The following is an 18,972-nucleotide window of genomic DNA, read 5'->3' as shown; positions in this document are numbered from 1 at the left end:
TCCTTATCATCATGTCATCCACTTTCAAACTCTGTCCTGTCAGTGAACCTACACTGACCATAACAATTCTTAGTTCACATTTGGCAGGTTGATTGGTTTTATGTTGAGCTTTCACTCGACTGAAGTATTCCACTGGCAACTGGATGCCATCCAGTAGCTTATTGACCCAGGGTTGCTGGGCTTTATGGTGGGCATACACTGGCCACTGGGTGCACATACACTCTTCCCACCATTATTATGGGTACATGGCATAAGTTGGAGCAGGCCGAGTCCTCAACCCCCTTAGCATCAGAAAATGCCCATGCCCATACCCAATTGGCAACATTAGTCATCTCAGTAAAATCACCTAGAGCCATATTTTGCACCATTAAGTGGCTAGTCCTGCCACAATGCAGTCTGTGATCCATGTTCTCTTATCTGGAGCATACAGCATACTACAGTTTATTCCCAAAGCTGTTGGTCTTTGCAATTCTTCCCCCTACAGGGCACCATCTAGAGTCTGTACTGCTGTCCACAGCTCCATTCTTGGGTGAGTTTGAGATGGAAACATTATGTTCTTGGGAGGTGGAAGGAACCCCACAGAGATGCAGGGAGAAAATGCAAACTCCATACAGGCATTGGCCAGAGGTCAGGATCAAACCTTGCACTTGTGCATGGGAGGCAAAGACATCAACCATTATACCAACTAATCTCCTTATACAGTTATATGGAAAATAATTTACTCATGACATTAGTACTTCTGCAGCCAACTTCACTAAGAAGTTTTATGCTCAGTTATGCATAGATTCAGCAGTCCCATCTTGAGCCAATTACAATGAGAAATTTCAAATAAATCACCCTGGTGGTCAACCATCATAAAGAACTTTATAACAAGAGAGATGATCCTTAAACTGTGCAAAAAGGTTAAAGCTCCTCAGAATGAGGACAGCATAAGACTAAACAAGAAAATAAAAAGCACCATAATGCCCAGTAATGCAACCCATGAACTGAGATTAGCTACAGAAATGAAGGATAATCGCAAGGCCTTCTTTAGCTATGTTAGAAAAATAAGGAATAACACTCAACATTGCCCTGACCATTTCCTTAATGGGACCCCCACACTGACCCACTTGATATAGTACATACACTAGCAAATAAATTCCCCACAATCTTCACCAGCAAAAGATCTCTTTCAGCAACACTCTTCCCAAAATCCCTTGCACCCACTATTATTACCAAAGAACATGTTTTTAAGGTGTTACCAAAAACAGAAACACTTCCTCCATGGGTCAGAACAACATACCTGAATGCTTATCAAACAGCATAAGACTCTCAATGAACTTTTCCTAAAATGTAAAATCTAAGCCTAGCCTAAGTCTATGTTCCTGAATCCTGGCACACTGCTATGCTGATACCCCCAGAAGAGCGTCTGTACCTCAGATTCTGGAAATTACAGACCAGTCAACCTTATGAGTCTCATCTGTAAAGCCTTGGAGCATATCATAACCTACTTCATTAATTTGATATAAGAATCATCATTTTGGCTTGAACCCAACAATTTGGCTTTGTCAAAGGGAGATCAAACCTGTTTAACCTTACGCATTAATTCCAGGGGTTGTATAAGTTGCAAGCTATCGAAAGTTGTCATGCTGTTCATACAGTTTATCTTGACCTGGCCAAAGCATTTAGTAACATACTGCATGCTGGAACTGTAGCGAAACTAACATTATTAAATAAATGTAGATACTTATATGGCGAGATGTGTAGTCAACTGGCCAAAAGACAGACACATTACATACTTTGCATGGCAGGTGTCTCTTCAAATAGTACTAAGGTAACCGGTCAAGTTCTCCAGGCCTGTACTGGGTCCTCTCCTGTTTAGCATCAAATTCTGTGATCTAAAAACTGATAACCAGGATGTCCAGTTAACCAGATTTGCAGATGACAGCAGACTAGGCATAATTGCCAAAGCCCCCTCAGAAACTGATATCCTTCAGAAGGAGAGGAACAGTGGCAACTCGAGGCTTCATTTCTTACTGTTGCACAATCGGGCATAGTACGTAGCTGGTGGGATATTTGAATACCAAAATAAATACATGGTAACTATTTACCCACAATCTATTGTTACAACTGAAATATGATTTACCTATATTTTCCTATGGAAAAACAATAAATGCCACAGTCTAATAAAGTATTTACATATTTTACATATCTGTACAATATGCAAAACACACAGAATAACTAAATCTGTGTGCTCAAGGATTATTGGTTTAGCTGAAGTGTTAGTATGCTAACAGTGTAACAAATCTTGTTGGAAGCTAACAATACAACAGAAGTGGGAGAATGACACAAAAACATTTGTGTCTCAGTAAAAAGAGAAAAATAATATCATAACACAAATTCAAAAACCGCAAGTTGTACTTGTTTTGCACCAGAGATTTTGATTTAGTTTAAAACGTATTTCACATTTTACAGCAAAAGCACTGACAGCCATTTGCTAAACAAAACAAAGTACTTTTACTTTGAAATTAGACAACATAATAACAGCAAACTCCACTGCCCTTGAACCTCCCCATATACTGAAAATGCATCTGGCAACCTATTAAACTAGAAGATACCTGCTGGGATCCATAGTCAAATAGCAAACAGTTGTTGTTGTGTCTTTCGGCTTATCCTGGTTAGGGGTCGCCACAGCGGAACTCCGGTCCGCTAATGTTTGGTAGTGGATTTTTACGTGCAGAGTTACCAGCCCTGATGCACAACCTTCAATGAAGGCACGCCCATTCACGCATGTCTCCACACAGAAGACGCTCTAGCTGAGAATCGAACGCGACAACGTCTTGCTGTGAGGTGACAATGCTACCACCGCACCAATACCGCGGGTCAATAGCAAACAGTGAAATCACTAAATAACTCCTATGTGAAAGGCAGAGGAAATCGGAGATGTTCTGTGATACAGGAGACAGATAAGAGGCAGACTACTCTAATTTACTTTGAATAAAAGAATGACAGGTTTTGCATCACCATGCATTTTCTGAGCAGCAAAAAATGAAACTCTAATGACTGGTATTACTGACTGACTGTCTGTAAACCTCATTGACTTTTAACCTTCAGTGATTTATCAGAAAATGAGGAATCATCTGACAACTGGTGCAGAGGATTCACTCTAAATTAACTTTTTCCTGTAGTCAAAAGTACAGAGTTTGGTTTCTTTCTAACACTACTTCATTTGCCTACAGTCTGACTCTGAGCAAGTCACTTAACTTGACAGTGCTCATATAAGTGGGTTTACTTTATTAACAAGTGTGCACGCATGCACGCTCACACACACACACACACACACACACACACACACACACACACACACACACACACACACACACACACACACACACACACACTCATGACATTCAGACTCAAAGCTGTGGGCTTCTCCTAAATATATGTGCATTTTTTGTACTTCTCTCATTAGCTGGAATGTAGAGCATTTGAGACAATGAATAGTGCAGTTGAGTGGAAGGACCTAAAGCCAGTTGATTTACATCCTGGCTTTTTTGTACCATAGATCTAACTGTGAAAAAAGAGACCAGTGTGGATCTGATGGTAAAGAAAGAGTGGGGGGGGGAGAGAAAGAGAGACTTCTTAAAAATGTTTTAAATTCAGGGACTGGGACTCTTACCAGGACACACAGTTTCTCAGGGAGGGGGACACTTAGTTCTTTCTTCCCCAGTTAAGCCCCTAAGTTATTCTAATTATCACCTGGTATATTGAAAATGACCTTAAATTGGATTACAAAAAATGTAATGACAGAAATTACCAACAGTATGTAGTACAGGTAACATACCCTTACTAAATTAAAGATTATCAAAGACCAGGCCACTTGGGTGGACAGTTCCCTCCCCTTTGATCATTACATGCCAACTTTAGTCAGGAAATTATTCTATTACTAGTAGTCAAAGGTATTTCATCTAGATCCAAAGATTTTATTCTTCCCCTGTATACAAACTTATTAGACCCATTATAAAGTGAAACGCTCCATTTGGTATATATCTAATTTATCATCTCAGCAAATTTGAAAAGCCCCACAGTATCCTAACAAAAAATATCATGGGCTTTAATAAACTTCAGTATCAGGAGAGACTGAAAGCTCTGTTCCTTTGCTCTGTGTCCTGTAGACTCCTGAAGGATAACCTAAGTAAGGCTTGCTTAGCATGCCATTAGAGGTCCAGTGGTACTTGATGTCTAATATCTCAGTAAGTGAAATACCTCAGCTAACATTACAGCCAGGGATCTGAACCTTCATCAACAGATAAACAGAAGATGATGGAGAGATAGATTCATACCCAATGCCTTTTCCCTTCTCAGGAATAAACTTAATCTGCAAGTTAAACAACATAATTCAGCATCTTCCTTCAAAATGAACCTGGACGACTGGATGTAAACTTTCAAATTTACTTTGGGACTAACTGGCCTCTCCTTCCTTGAGAAAGGACATAAAGGGGTCTATATTAGAAGCACAAGACTGCTTTTGGGCAAACACGTAAAAAGCGACACATATTCATCGAACTGCATTTAAGTGATTCGATGAATATGTCACAGGGCAAGGAGGTAGTTGGCCAACTACATGGAGTTGCCCTTTCCTTCACTATAGTGCGATCTCAGAGTTGGTATATTTAGTTAGGGGAGGTGTGGGGGGCAAGCTAGGAAAAAATTCAATTATGTGGCCATTCGCTATTTACAGGTTTTGCTTATTATGTGTCAACTTTTATGTAGTCGCACATATGTGTTTTCGTTGTCCTGATATAGACCCACATAAAGACTGAGGGTGGCTATAAAATAGCCTTGAAAATCCTATAAATCTGATAAAAAGTGGAACTCTAGCTGTAAATATTACATAAGCATTGCCAAAGTATTATACAAGATGAAAGTAGCACTGGGCAAATCTTTGACCTGCTTAGGCTCAGATATATTTTCTTCATTTCCCAGTGTAATGTAGCTTGTTTGCCAAAAAAGGTCAAAATGAAAGCTGAAGCTTCACAGAACCAGTGAGATATAATGCAGTGATTGTCTTCTGCACTAGGTACATTTCAGACAAAGAAATTATGAACATGTATTCCAACTACTAGGCTTACAGTAAATGCAATGTATGTAAAACAGCTAAAGGAATATGTCCTACAGATGCCACACCATACTCTATTTGTCTTTTGTCCAACCCAAAGTTCAGTTTTTGCTGACCATCCCTAGGCCACTCCCTTCAGGGGATGTGCATTATTATCCAGGCTCGAAGACTAAAATTTCACTTCAGAATATAATTCAACAACTCCCCAACTTGTTTATTGGAAAATGGACAGGACAAAGCAAACTGAACTCTTAAAGCTCTGTTTTGCTTGTTACATCTCTTAAATAACCCATCCTCGTGTCTTACTTCCTCTATGGCTTCAATTCTTCATTTACATTCCAAGTTGATGAGAAACTGCATTTGCAGACTTCCTTATTTAAATATTCCAAGAATATTTCAGTTATTTGTATTCTTAGAACTGAATGTGTTCTGCCAGAAGATTGTTGAAAACACATGTTACACAGCTGCATGCCTAAAAGTTAAGTTACCAGAAAATGTTATATGTCACTGGCTAAACAAACTGTTTTTTTAACATCTGGCTTACATTCAGGAAAATATATGTTTTTGCATTGTCTGATTCTGTTTGAAGCAACAGGCCCAAAATAATGGTTTACATTTATGTGGCCGTCTGGCTGATCATTTTTGATGCATAATATACTAAATGCAATTCTTCATCCTTTAGGACAAATGTATAACTTCCCACAGGAACTAATGACAATGTATTCATAAAATAAGAATAGGGAAAACTGTATGTAAAGCATTATGGAGGCTGATAAACAATATGACACTGTAAGCTATGACTGAGTATATGCCCAACGAGATATGAGGTTAATGGCAACTGGCTGTAGTGCCAGTATCTAGCAGGAAATAATTAGAGCATTTTGAAAAAAAAAAACTCACTTATAATGTCAAAGATAATAACTGAAGAACTCATGAACACAAATACACCTATAATTATGAGTATTTACAATTACTGTTCTTTTTTTTTTTTTTTACTACATCTACCACTACTCCTTACCTAAACTCACTCATTGTCTGAGTCTGAGCGAGGTAAATGTGGTAGCCATGAGGATGGAGTGGAAAGGGGATTTATGTTTAGGGAGAGGGAGAGGAGTTTTAGAGTTAGGGAGCAGGAAGGGGATTTTAGGATTAGGGACCGATCATGTAACTTAAGGTTTGGGAGCGGTAAGTGAGTTTTAGGGTTAGGGAGAAAGGACTGGGTTTATGAAATGGGTTGGGGTTTTAATTTTAGAATTTGGGCTCTGGTAAGGCTATAGAATGTTATAGAATTGGGTGTTGGGAGGGATAACTAGATACAGAATATTGGGCTAGTGGGAGTTCTAGCACTTGCATTTTCAAGCAAGTGACAGTGGGCAATTGTGCATGCTTCTAGCACACGAGCGCTTTTAGTAGTCGCATGCGCGGGCACGCGCGCGTGTGTGTGTTTGTGTGTGTGTGTGTGTGTGTGTGTGTGTGTGTGTGTGTGTGTGTGTGTGTGTGTGTGTGTGTCTGTGAGCGTGTGTGCATGTGTGTGTGTGTGTGTGTGTGTGTGTGTGTGTGTGTGTGTGTGTGTGTGTGTGTGTGTGTGTGTGTGTGTGTGTGTGTGTGTGTGTGTGTGTGTGTGTGTGTGTGTGTGTGTGTGTAGGTGTACTACATTTAATCAAATACACTCAATGTCAACTTCAAAAATGCCACTGTCCACACTCCAGTATGCATTCATCCAGAAACAACTCTGGAAAATGCAAAATTTTCTTTCATTAAAAGTCAAACAAATATTATTTCTTGCAGAGGGACAATCTTCCTTCACCCCCTTCACCTCCTGCTAATTATATAAACTAACTCCAAGATCACACAAATATGGGGTAAATGCATATTCTCCAACCCAGGAATTGTGCGATCCTCTCAACTATCTGTCACACTACAAACATCAGGTAAGTTGTGTTGCATCATGATTTGAATCCAAACTGCTCATCTCCCATCCTACTTTCTACTACTCTGCATATTCATTTATCAGTTAACATCTCCAGCACTTTCAAGCAGTGTGAAAGGAGTTTGAGACCTCTGTACTGCCCACAGTTTTGGATGCCCCCTTTGTTCACTAGCACTAGTATGCTTATCCTCCGGCCATCTGGGATACGTCTTTCTTTCCATACTGCTATGAGTAAACTCAGGAGCTATTTCTCCCCTGTCTCATCCAACATTTTCATCATATCTGCTGTGGCCTCATATGAGCCTACTACTTTCTCTGACTTCATTTTCCTTAGTACTGTTCTTACTTCTACTATGGTGGCCTCCTCCTCTTCTTTCATTTTTGGCTGTGTCTGGGGCAGTACAACTTCTGTGGGGATGCTCCTTCTATCTGTCTTTGATTTCCTGTGGCTGGTGACAGGTTGTTGCTGGCATCCACTATGAAGGGTTGATAACCATCCTCTTTATCTTTCTGTCTTTGCCCTGTAACCAGAGAGAGTGTCTTTGACCATCTACAAAGTCTCTTTCCAGAACCTGGCACAGTGTCTCTGATGCCTTGTTCTTCACTATTGCTCTCTTAGCCTTTTTTTTTTAGCCAAGCAGTATTCCTTCTTAGTCAAGTCCATCTTTTCTATGTCCTACTTTTTCTTGGACTCCTTCTTTCTTTTGATGACTTCCTAGACTTCTACATTCCACCACCAGCTTTTCTTATGGATCTTATTTTCATACCTGACGCACAACCACATACCTGTTCTGTAGTCCTCAGTCATGCTGTTTAAGGTGTTGATATCATTTGTCTACTCCACCTATTTTCTAAAAAAACAACCATGAAGATGTTCAGTCACCAATAACAAAAAACCATATATAGGAATCAGCAAGGGAACTTCAACAACAATAGAGTTCACTTGGTTTATTAGCCACTTTCATCAAAAAGACTTCATCAGAATACAAATATACCAGGTTTAAATACACATACAAATTACATCAATTACCCAATTCATTAATTAAATAATTAAATAATAATGCTATTCACATAAAATACATTTCGTTAATGCCCTTTATTAACAAACCCTCTCATATTTTTCAAAAAACATTTGATATTAACTGTATCATTAAGCCCAGGAGATTTGTCAGCTACCAGTTTAATCTGCAGAAAGCTTCTCTTTGTTTAAGTAAATTCTTTAAGTCCCCCCTCTCAAATCTATTTGTACCTGTTCAATAACTGAAAATAAAAACTTCTTATAATTGGAACACTTCAAAGTGTGCTTATATAAAGCACTTTTCAGATCTTTCTTTTTTATATAATAAAGATGTTCTTTTATTCTATCAAGTAACTTCCTGGTGGTCATTCCAATATAAAAGGCTGAGCATCCTGAACATGCACAGAAATACACCACGCCCTTCATTTGACAATTAAACCTCCTATTAATGGTAATAATATAGGAGAGGTTGTCTAACATAATAAAATGCCCTTTGTGAATATATTTACAAATGTTGCATTGTCCACATTTAGACATAGCTAATATTTTCCTGGGGGAACTTTAATGTGATCTAATTATTTTTTGTTATTACATCTTTGTAGTAAATTTTTCATATTATGGTGACTTTTGTACACGAACATAGGAAATTCTCCTACCACATCGGCTAACTCTCTGGTACCTTGCAGGAATTTCAGTTATTACTAATAATAGTACGAATGGTATCACTATCAACTGTCATATCCAATGCAGACATCAACCTTTTATCGTCCTTCATATTATCTCCAATACTAATTCCTTCTTGTTACTCACAAAAGAAAGCTTTAAAATAGGTTGAAAGAGGGTATAACTTTTCTGTTTGATGTATTTTTCCATTTCCTTTAAGGAAGCTTCTATATATCCCCTATACTTAAATAAATTCATAATGAAATCTAATTCTTTTTCTAATTTTTTGTCGCTGGTAGTCGTACGACCAGCTTTAATATATTGTCCCCTGGGTATATTTTTCTTCATAAAGTGGAGTGATTGCTAGTTGTGCAAATAACTGTTGATAAATGTATTTTTCCTGTGTATCATACTCTCAAATTGCCTCTTGCTAGCATCCCAATATAGTGTAATATCTAAAAAATTAACTGTATGACCAACATCCCAGATAGTGAATTTTTAAAATCCAGATTTTTCATTCAATTCCTTCAATAAATTCTGACAATCAATGTTACTACCTTCTAAAACAAAAAATAAATCATCAGAGAAGCATTTATAAAAACACACTTTAAAATTCTTAGAAATTTCAAATGATATAGCATACTCCCACCAGCCTAAAACTATGTTGGCAAAAGAAGGGGCTGCTGATGAACCCATCGCTACCCCTCTTTTTTGTTTGTAATAATTCCTGTTAAAAACAAAATAGTTGTTGTCTAATAAAACTTCTATCAAGTTGCAATAAAAATTCACTTCCTGAACAAGAATATTTGTAAGCTTTGTAAAAAAACATTCTAACACATTCAATTCCTTCCGGATGAGGAATAGCTATAAATAAGGAACAAATGTCATTGGTACAAATAACATTAACATCAGGTCTATAACTATAATTAATACTAAATTCATGAAATTTATTCAGAAAATCTCATGAATCTTTGATGAATGCATCCAATCTACTCACTAAAGGGTTTAACACACTAATAGTAATGAAATCCCTTCAGTTATATAATTAGGCGCTGACACTACTGGCTGAAAGGGGGGATGAACCATAGACTTGTGCAGTTTTGGATGCCAAACAGAACCCCAACCCTGGGATTTTCTATACTACAAAAGTGAAATACTTCTTTATTAATATCGCCTTCCAAAAGATTATCCAAAAGAAAGGCACGTATATATTTATAGCATTTGATAATGCTCGTCCCATCTACTTTAAAATATTCATCTTCATTACTGAGCATCAATTCCATACTTTCAACATAAGACTTTTGTTCCATTAAAACTAACCCACCCCCCTTATTAGCCTTAAATGCTTACATTTTTGTAGTCAGCAATTTCTTTTAGTGCATGCTTTTATTTCAAAGAAAGATTAAAAAACTTCCTGTTCACTTTCATGTTATTTAATAAATCCCTTATACCTTCCTCATACACCATTTCAAATATTTTACGGTGTAATTTAGCCCTGGATTGAATATAGAGGGTTTAACATAGCGTGATGCTTCTTTAACATGCACATCACTTAAAATGTAACTTAAATTAATTTTACGTACATATTCTTTTAAGTGCAAAACAGTATAAAAAACATCTGCTCGCAGAGCTGGAACAAATGTTAGCCCTGATTTTAAAACATGTTCATGAGTGTTATCCAGATGAAAGGTAGACGTGTTATGTATCTTGGTTTCATACCTGTCTAATTGTTCGTCAAACTGTCCAACCTTGTCTGTCATCGAGGTCTCAGAATTCTCAATCAGTCCATTTTCATTTTGTGGGCTTGAAACAAAAAAGACGAGGCCGTATTTTTAGGTCTCGCACCTTTTAAGTTGTAATTTGTGATGTTTTCATTGGGAAGATGAAGCAGTAGTTCATTAAAGCCATTATTTTCTTCTTCTCTGTGTTCTCCCATCTGTTCTGGCCTTTTACTAGTTCTTAACCCTCAGATGTGATGTCATCACTGCCACTATTAAGGGAACATCTCTTTCTGTCAGAACTCTCAAGATTGCCATAGGCCCTGTTGTTTACAGAGTTAAAATTCCGAATTTTACTATGATCCATTTTCTTCTGAACAGGATTGAAGTGATTGTAGGCTATAGCATTTTCATAGGCATTTAAGTCTCTACTGAGTTTCTTGTTTTTGTGAGAAATGATAATTACTTCCAGTCTTTCTAATTCATTTAACATATTCTCATATTCAGTAGAAAACATGACATAATTTCCATAGTTGCTACAGATACGTGAATCCAACGCTATAATTTTTTTCTTTTAAAATACTCAAATGATTCAAGTTCTTTTTAAGAAGCAGATTGAGAAAATACATGCCTGCTTTGTTGAAAAATTCAACTAATGTAATGAAAAAGGGATCAGATGCCTTAACTCTATTGGGAGACTTGAAAAATCTAAGTCCTTTAGGCACTATATGTAATTAAATGCACATTTCAAAGTACTTGTTTTACAAGTCCAAGGATTTGTATTTAGTGAGCAGTTTGGATAATTCGGCACACTCTTCTTTGTATTTCAAACTATTAGAAGGATTTTCAGTCACTATTTTACCAATTTTCCTGAGGAGATCATATTTATTACTTAACACAGATATGACATATTTGTATTCAAATTCTATTGCTCTGGGGATATCATGTGTCACTTTGTTGGTGGCTATAACAGTGACATTGTCATCATCTACACTAAGTTCATTGTCTCTACCTGTTGTAGAAAATTTGTCATCCAGTAGTAGATGCAACAACTTTTGTATATCTCCAATAGTATCCAAAAGAACCTGAAGCAACCCAGTGTCACTTTGACCAGGAGTAGAATGCAAGGATACATCAACAAAGCAGGCATGGATTTTCTCAAACTGCTTATTAAAAAGAACTTGAATCATATGAGTATTTTAAAAGAAACAATTATAGTATTGTATTCACGTATCTGTAACAACTATGGAAATGATATCATGTTTTCTACTGAATATGAGAATATGTTAAATGAACTAGAAAGACTGGAAGGAATTATCATTTCTTGCAAAAACAAGAAACTCAGTAGAGACTTAAATATGTATGAAAATGCTGTAGCCTACAATCACTTCGATCCTGCTCAGAAGAAAAGGGATCAATAGTAAAATTTGGAATTTTATCTCTGTAAACAACAGGTCCTATGGTAATCTTGAGATTTCTGACAAAAACAGACGTCCCCTTAATAGTGGCAGTGATCACCTCAGAGGGCTTAAGAACCAGAAAAAGAGCAGAACATATGGGAGAACGCTGAGAAGAGAAAAAATAATGGCTTTAATGAACTACTGTTTCGTCTTCCCAATGAAAACATCACAGATTACAACTTAAAAGGTGCAAGATCTAAAAATATGGCCCCTTCTTTTCTTTGAGCCCACAAAGTGAAACTGGACTGATTGAGAACTCTGAGACCATGAGGATGGATGAGGTTGGATAGTTTAATGGACAATTAGACAGGTATGAAACCAAGATATAACCTATCTACCTTTGAACTGAATAATACTCACGGACATGTTTTAAAATTAGGGCTAACATTTGTTTCAGCTCAGTGAGCAGATGTTTTTCATACTGTTTTGCACTTCAAAGAATATGTATGTAAACTTAATTTAAGTTACACTTTAAGTGATGTGCATGTTAAAGAAGCATCACGCTATGTTAAACCCTCTATATTCAATCCAGGGCTAAATTACACCGTAAAAATATTTGAAATGGCATGTGAGGAATGTATAAGGGATTTATTAAATAACAATAAAGTGAACAGGAAGTTTTTAATTCTTTCTTAGAAAGAAAAGCATGCACTAAAAGAAATTGCTGACAACAACAATTTAAGAATTATGAAGGCCGATAAGGGGGGGTGGTTAGTTTTAATGGACCAAAAGTCTGATGTTGAAAGTATGTAATTGCTGTAATGAAGATGAATATTTTAAAGTAAATGGGATGAGCATTATCAAATGCTATAAATATATATGTTCCTTTGTTCTGGATAGTCTTTTGGAAGGCAATATTAATGAAGAAGTATTTAACTTCTGTAATATAGAAAATCCCAGGGTTGGGGTTCTGTTTGGCATCCTGAAACTGCACAAGTCTATGGTCCATCACCCCTTTCAGCCAATAGTGTCAGCACCTAATTATATAACTGAAGGGATTTCATTACTATTAGACAGTGTGTTAAACCCTTTAGTGAGTAGATTGGATGCATTCATCAAAGATTCATGGGATTTTCTGAATACATTTTGTGAATTTAGTATTAGTTATAGTTATAGACCTGATGTTAATGTAATTTGTACCATTGACATTTGTTCCTTGTTTACAGCTATTCCTCATCAGGAAGGAATTGAATATGTTTTTGTTTTTAATGGAAATTATTACAAACAAAAAGAGGGGTAGCAATAGGTTCATCAGCAGCCCCTTCTTTTGCTAACATAGTTTTAGACTGGTGGGAGTATACTATAATGTATGAAATTAATAAGAATTTTAAAGTGTGTTTTTATAAACGCTTCATTGATGATTTATTTTTTGTTTTAGAATGTAGTAACATTGATTTTCAGAACTTATTGAAGGAAATGAATGAAAAATCTGGATTTTTAAAATTCACTATGGGGATGTTGGTCATACAGTTAATTTTTTTTAGATGTTACACAATATTGGGATGATAGCAAAAGGCAATTTGAGAGTATGATACACAGGAGAAATACGTTTACCAACAGTTATTTGCACAACAATACCAATCACCCCACTTTTATGAAGAAATATATACTCAGGGGGCAATATATTAGAGCGAGTTGTATGACTACCAATGACAAAAAATTAGAAGAAGAATTGGATTTCATTATGAATTTAAGTGTAGGGGATATAAAGAAGCTTCCTTGAAGGAAATGGAAAAAGAGATCAAACAGAACAAGGCATACCCTCTTTCAACTTATTTTAAAGCTTCCTTTTGTGAGTAACAAAGAAGAAATTAGTACTGGAGATAATATGAAGGACGATAAAAGGTTGATGTCTGCATTGGATATGACAGTTGATAGTGATACCATTCGTACTATTATTAATAATAATTGAAAATCATGCAAGTAACAGAGAGTTAACTGATGTGGTAGGAGAATTTCCTATGTTCGTGTACAAAAATCATCATAATATGAAAAATCTACTATAAAGATGTAATAACAAAAAAGAATTAGATCACATTAAAGTTCCCCCAGGAAAATATTAGGTATGTCTAAATATGGTCAAAGCAAAATTTGTAAATATATTCATGAAGGGAATTTTGTTATGTTAGAGAACCCCTCCTATATTATTATTACCATTAATGGGAGGTTTAATTGTCAAACGAAGGGGGTGGTGTATTTCTGTGCATGTTCAGGATGCTCAGCCTTTTATATTGAAATGACTACCAGGAGGTTACTTGATAGAATAAAAGAACATCTTTATTATATAATAAAGAAAGATCTGAAAAGTGCTTTATATAAGCACACTTTGAAGTGTTCCAATTATAAGAAGTTTTTATTTTCAGTTATTGAACAGGTACAAATAGATTTAAGAGAGGGATTTAAAGAATTTACTTAAACAAAGAGAAGCTTTCTGCAGATTAAATTGGTAGCTGACAAATCTCCTGGGCTTAATGATGCAGTTAATATCAAATGTTTTTTTGAAAAATAGGAGAGGGCTTGTTAATAAAGGGCATTAAAGAAATGTATTGTTTATGTGAATAGCATTATTATTTAGTTATTTAATTAATGAATTGGGTAATTGATGTAATTTGTATGTGTATTTAAACCTGGAGAAATTGTGATGTATTTGTATTCTGATGAAGACTTTTTGATGAAAGCTGCTAATAAACTGAGTGGACACTATTGTTGTTGAAGTTCCCTTGCTGATTCATATACAAGGCCACCTATGTCCTCTTCTTCCTGAGATACTAGATCCATGCATGATTGCTTTGTCTCCAGTTAACTTTCAGGTCTTCAGACAAGTCTCTTTTGACCTTAGAGCCTTCTCTGATCACTGCTTGGAGCTGATTATGGTAACTAATGGTTTATGCTGTGGCCCAACTGTTTCACTGGGGATGTCTTTGCAATCGTTGATACTACCCCAGTGCCCTTTCCTTACTAGAAGGAAGTCTACCTGCGTTGCATGTTGGCCACTTTCATATGTGATCTTGTGACTGTCTTTCTCTTCCTGAACCATGTGCTGGCCACCATTAAGCCATTTGCCAGAATGAAGTCTAGAATGGCCTCTAGTTCTTTATTCCTGTTGCCCCACCCCTGTGGACCAAGACAGTCCTCATTTCCTGTTCTGTCTATCATGCATTCAGGTCACCCATTATCAACAGCAATTCATGTTGTCCTGCTTTATCTAGCAGGTCCCACAATAAATGTATGAATGCACTCTTTTCTTCACTACCCCAACCCTGCTGTGCAGCATAGGCTGAGATTATGAATACTGCCCTATCATTACTCTGTAGTCAGATTGTCATGAGTCTGTCACTAATAATAATGACATCCCTCACTGTCTTCTGAAGCCACTTCCTCACCCCAATTGCCACACCATTTCTAGTTTGCCTTACTCCTGTGTAGTAGACTCTGGACCCCAAGCCAAGTGGCTTTGCTGCCCTTCCATCTTGTCTCCTGGATAACATAGGATGTCCAGCCTCCTTACCATCATATCATCCACTTCAAAGTTGCATGCTGTCAGTGAACCTACACTGAGTGCAGCAATTCTCAGTGCGTGTTTGGCAGGTTGATTGGTTTTACATCCGGTTTTCATCAGTGGAGCTATTCGAGGTAACCCAAGATGGGCAACTGGACATCAGCTGGATAGTAGATTATTGACCCAGGGCTGCTAGGCTTTATAGTAGGCACACACTGGGCAATATGGGCACATTGACCCCTCCCACAGTTAGCACGGCTACCTACTATAAGTTTGAATTAGGCCAGGTCCTTGACCCGCTATTCACTGGCAAATATCCATGGCCATTAGGTAACATTAGTTGACATGACAGAATCACGTACAGCCAAAGAGAATCAAAAGACTCCTTCATTTTAATGCTACTAAGTCTTCGTATTTAACCAAATGCTTAAGGCAGCAATCCACAGACAAGCCACAACCTCTGAGGCCAAGTGTGCATTGCTAGCTGGCTGCATAGCTTTCAGTGGTGCAAGCTGTAAATACAGCTTCCATAAATGTGATAGATATGAGATCATGAAATTCAGAGTTTCATAACACCAAGAGATCAGTGTTCCTATATCTTAAACTGTTTAAGTAAATAAGTAGCAGTTAATCTTCATTCATATGTACCTTTATCAAAATGTGTTAAGAAAACAATAATGCCAAAAAGGGTGAGCATTATAAGGAAATAGCAAATCCCCCAAGGGTGTTGCACTCCTTGGGGGGCATTATTGTGCTTAGAAAATAAAATGCTAAATTGTCTTGTGTTTATTTTATTAGTGGTGCATACACATTTTTTATATGTTATAAAATAGTTCATCCACGTAACATTTCAGACTTACTGTAAGCAATATAATTGTTGTTGGAGGAGATATTCTACATGCAAAATATAAATTATGTAAATATTTAACAATGTCTGCATACACATAGTCATGGCACTGACAGGCAAACTGTTGTACAGATAAATCTCACCTGCAAACCTCATCTAAGAATTTCTACACAGATCTTGAAGTGATTTCTTTCAGGTAGAATGGTAGTGATCTGGTAAGGGCGTTGGTAGTGATTTGGGATGTAGCTTTGGTGACAGGGTATATCATATTGTTTTGGAAGAGTGTAGTGGCATTGTACTGAAGTGATGCAGGAATGCCAATGGAATTTTTGAAGTGCTGTAGTTCTCTTTGGCTCTGTTTTATTTACAGACATGGCAGACATGCTGCTTTTGTTATTGTTGAAATATGCAAAATCTCATTACTTTATGGAACTGTCTGGCTCTATAAGTACTCTTACTTTATTTTGAAGGTTTGTAGATATGGATTCTTAGACACCAAGCTTACATTTCTTTCTTTTTTTGTCAATTAATTAAATGGGTTAGATAAGACTGCTGTAGATTTCCATTATTTTCTATAAGCTCTGTGGTGTGTGTGATAACTACATAATACTATAATATAAATAACGAGATGGGCAGGCATTCTAATCTCAGTCCTGGCAAGTGTGCGTGTAAATGTTTGTAGGCTTAAGTATTTTAGGGGCACTGTGAACTAACATTGGGTGGCATGGTGCCTGGGCAATTTTGGGGGGGCTAGGCTTGTAAAGGCTGCAGGACCATTAGCCTAGTACACACCTATGAACATATGATTGGTTTCTACTTTTCAGATGGATTTTAACTGAGATAGTGATTCTATTGCTGCCCACTCAGAAGAATTTAAATGAAGAAGGAATTCTTATCTATTTTTAATTTAGTAACTGTGTTGAAGAAATTATGGACCATGAATGGTTAGAGGTGGATGATCATTCTGCTTAAAGAAAGTCAGGTATGACATCCTCTCCTTTTGCTTCAGATATTGTGGTAATTTGGGTAATATTAACCTCAAACTATTCATCTTTTATAAATAAGGGATAATTTTGTCATTTTGAAGCTTAGGATAGTCATAACAGGGAGGTGGTCACTAAGTATTTTAGGAAGAGTAGGAAGAGTTACCATATTGTGGGTAATATTTGATATAAACAGGTCAAATGAGGAATCATGCCTTATAGAAGGGTTTAGTCTGAGCTAACAGATCTGTATTAAAAGGGTTTTGTGCTAAGATGTTAAAAATTTGGTGTTGTTTAGGTACTAGCATGCAAATGCTCCAATCACGTATTTATGTCTTTATATATATTTTGTTGATTAGCCTCTTTTGAGAGAAGACCTGAAATGGTATACTTACTAGGGGAAATTTGCCCATGGCACTGGGGAGCGTCCCCTACTCTTTTTTCAATAAATACTGTGAGATTGTTTCTATTCACCTGAGCTACCACCAACTCAAGCAGATAGGACCCCAGTTTAACATCTCATCTGAAGGGTGGCACACTCAGGAGAGCAGCACTCCCCCTTCCCCCGTTATACTGCATTGCAGTGTCAGTACTGGAAAAATAATCCATATACCTGGAGTGGCAATATAACACACAGCCTTTTGATCTTGCAGGCTCAAAGTGCACTTCCTGCTAAGCTAGTGACAGTATATTGTAATAAATTATGATTATAATTTTCCCATAAAAAGCAAAACAGCCACAAAAGTGCAGGAAAAGAGTGGCAAACAGCAGAAACGTGTAGCAACCAAAAAACAAGCAAAAAGCACTGGGAAAGGATCAGGCTCAACTCCATTTTTTAATAATATAAAACATAAATGTACATGTTAGGATGAAAACATGGAGATTAAGTTAAAGTGTTTATGTTTTATGTTATTAAATTTCATTCTGATACATCTGTAGTCAAGCCTGGTCCTTTCTCAGAACTTTTTGTTTGTTTCATGATTATAATTTTGCTGTTTTTGTTACTTAAGTTAAGCATACTATTCGGGGTGCCCTGAAAAATATTTGCGTTAGTTGGAGGGATATATATATATATATATATATATATACATATATATCTATATAAAGAGAGAGAGAGATTCCATGGCTAAAAATAGTTTTGTATGACTGCTGATTATGAGAGAAGCTAAGATCACTTGCAAGTTTTCATTAGAGGATTTACTGTGGTAAGTCAGTCTGAGTGATAGATTCAAGTCTTTTTAATGAGCAACACTGTACCACTTCCTAATTTGAGACCTGGTCTGTTGTTTAAGTAGGTGTTGTAGCTATTATATAGAAAATATGTGGACAGATATTGTCTATAACACAGGCTTTAATAAGTCCTAGAATTTCTGAGTTATATTCTTTCATCCAGGTTTATGGTAAATCATCTTTTGTTATACTTTGGTAATTTATTTGAGCAATTCTTAGCCTTTGGATGTTTTTTGGATGAAGTAAGACAGTTAGTTATCATGATAACTTTGGGTAGAATTGAGATTGGATAGAGCAGATGCAGAGCTCAATTTGAAGTCTTTATCTTATTTATAATTTATTTATTTATTAACATTTGTTGACCGGGAAAGGCCACCTGAGTCAGGAGCCCATTTTCAGCATAGGCCCAGGGAGAAAGGCTCCACAAACACATTTTGATTGCACAGTATTTTACAAGAATTTACAGAATTTACAAAAGTTACAGTACAATGCAGTAAAATTTAACAAATTGAGAAACATACTAATA

At 36.6% G+C, this 18,972-nt stretch overlaps 1 protein-coding gene across 1 annotated transcript in view; it reads right to left on the bottom strand.

The window, feature by feature from the left end:
• Positions 1–11,617, bottom strand: part of LOC122803216 (prolactin receptor-like) — a 288,478-nt gene extending 276,861 nt beyond the window's left edge. The window contains exon 1 of the mRNA XM_044072822.1: positions 11,290–11,617. Coding sequence (XP_043928757.1) covers positions 11,290–11,617 — 328 coding nt within the window. The remainder of the gene's footprint in view (positions 1–11,289) is intronic.
• Positions 11,618–18,972: the final 7,355 nt, after the last annotated feature.

Source organism: Protopterus annectens, chromosome 5.part1, assembly GCF_019279795.1.
Source record: "Protopterus annectens isolate FY-2018-M chromosome 5.part1, PAN1.0, whole genome shotgun sequence".
Taxonomy (NCBI): domain Eukaryota; kingdom Metazoa; phylum Chordata; order Ceratodontiformes; family Protopteridae; genus Protopterus; species Protopterus annectens.
The sequence above is the reverse complement of the archived record's forward strand: the minus strand, read 5'-3'. Positions and strand labels throughout refer to the sequence as shown.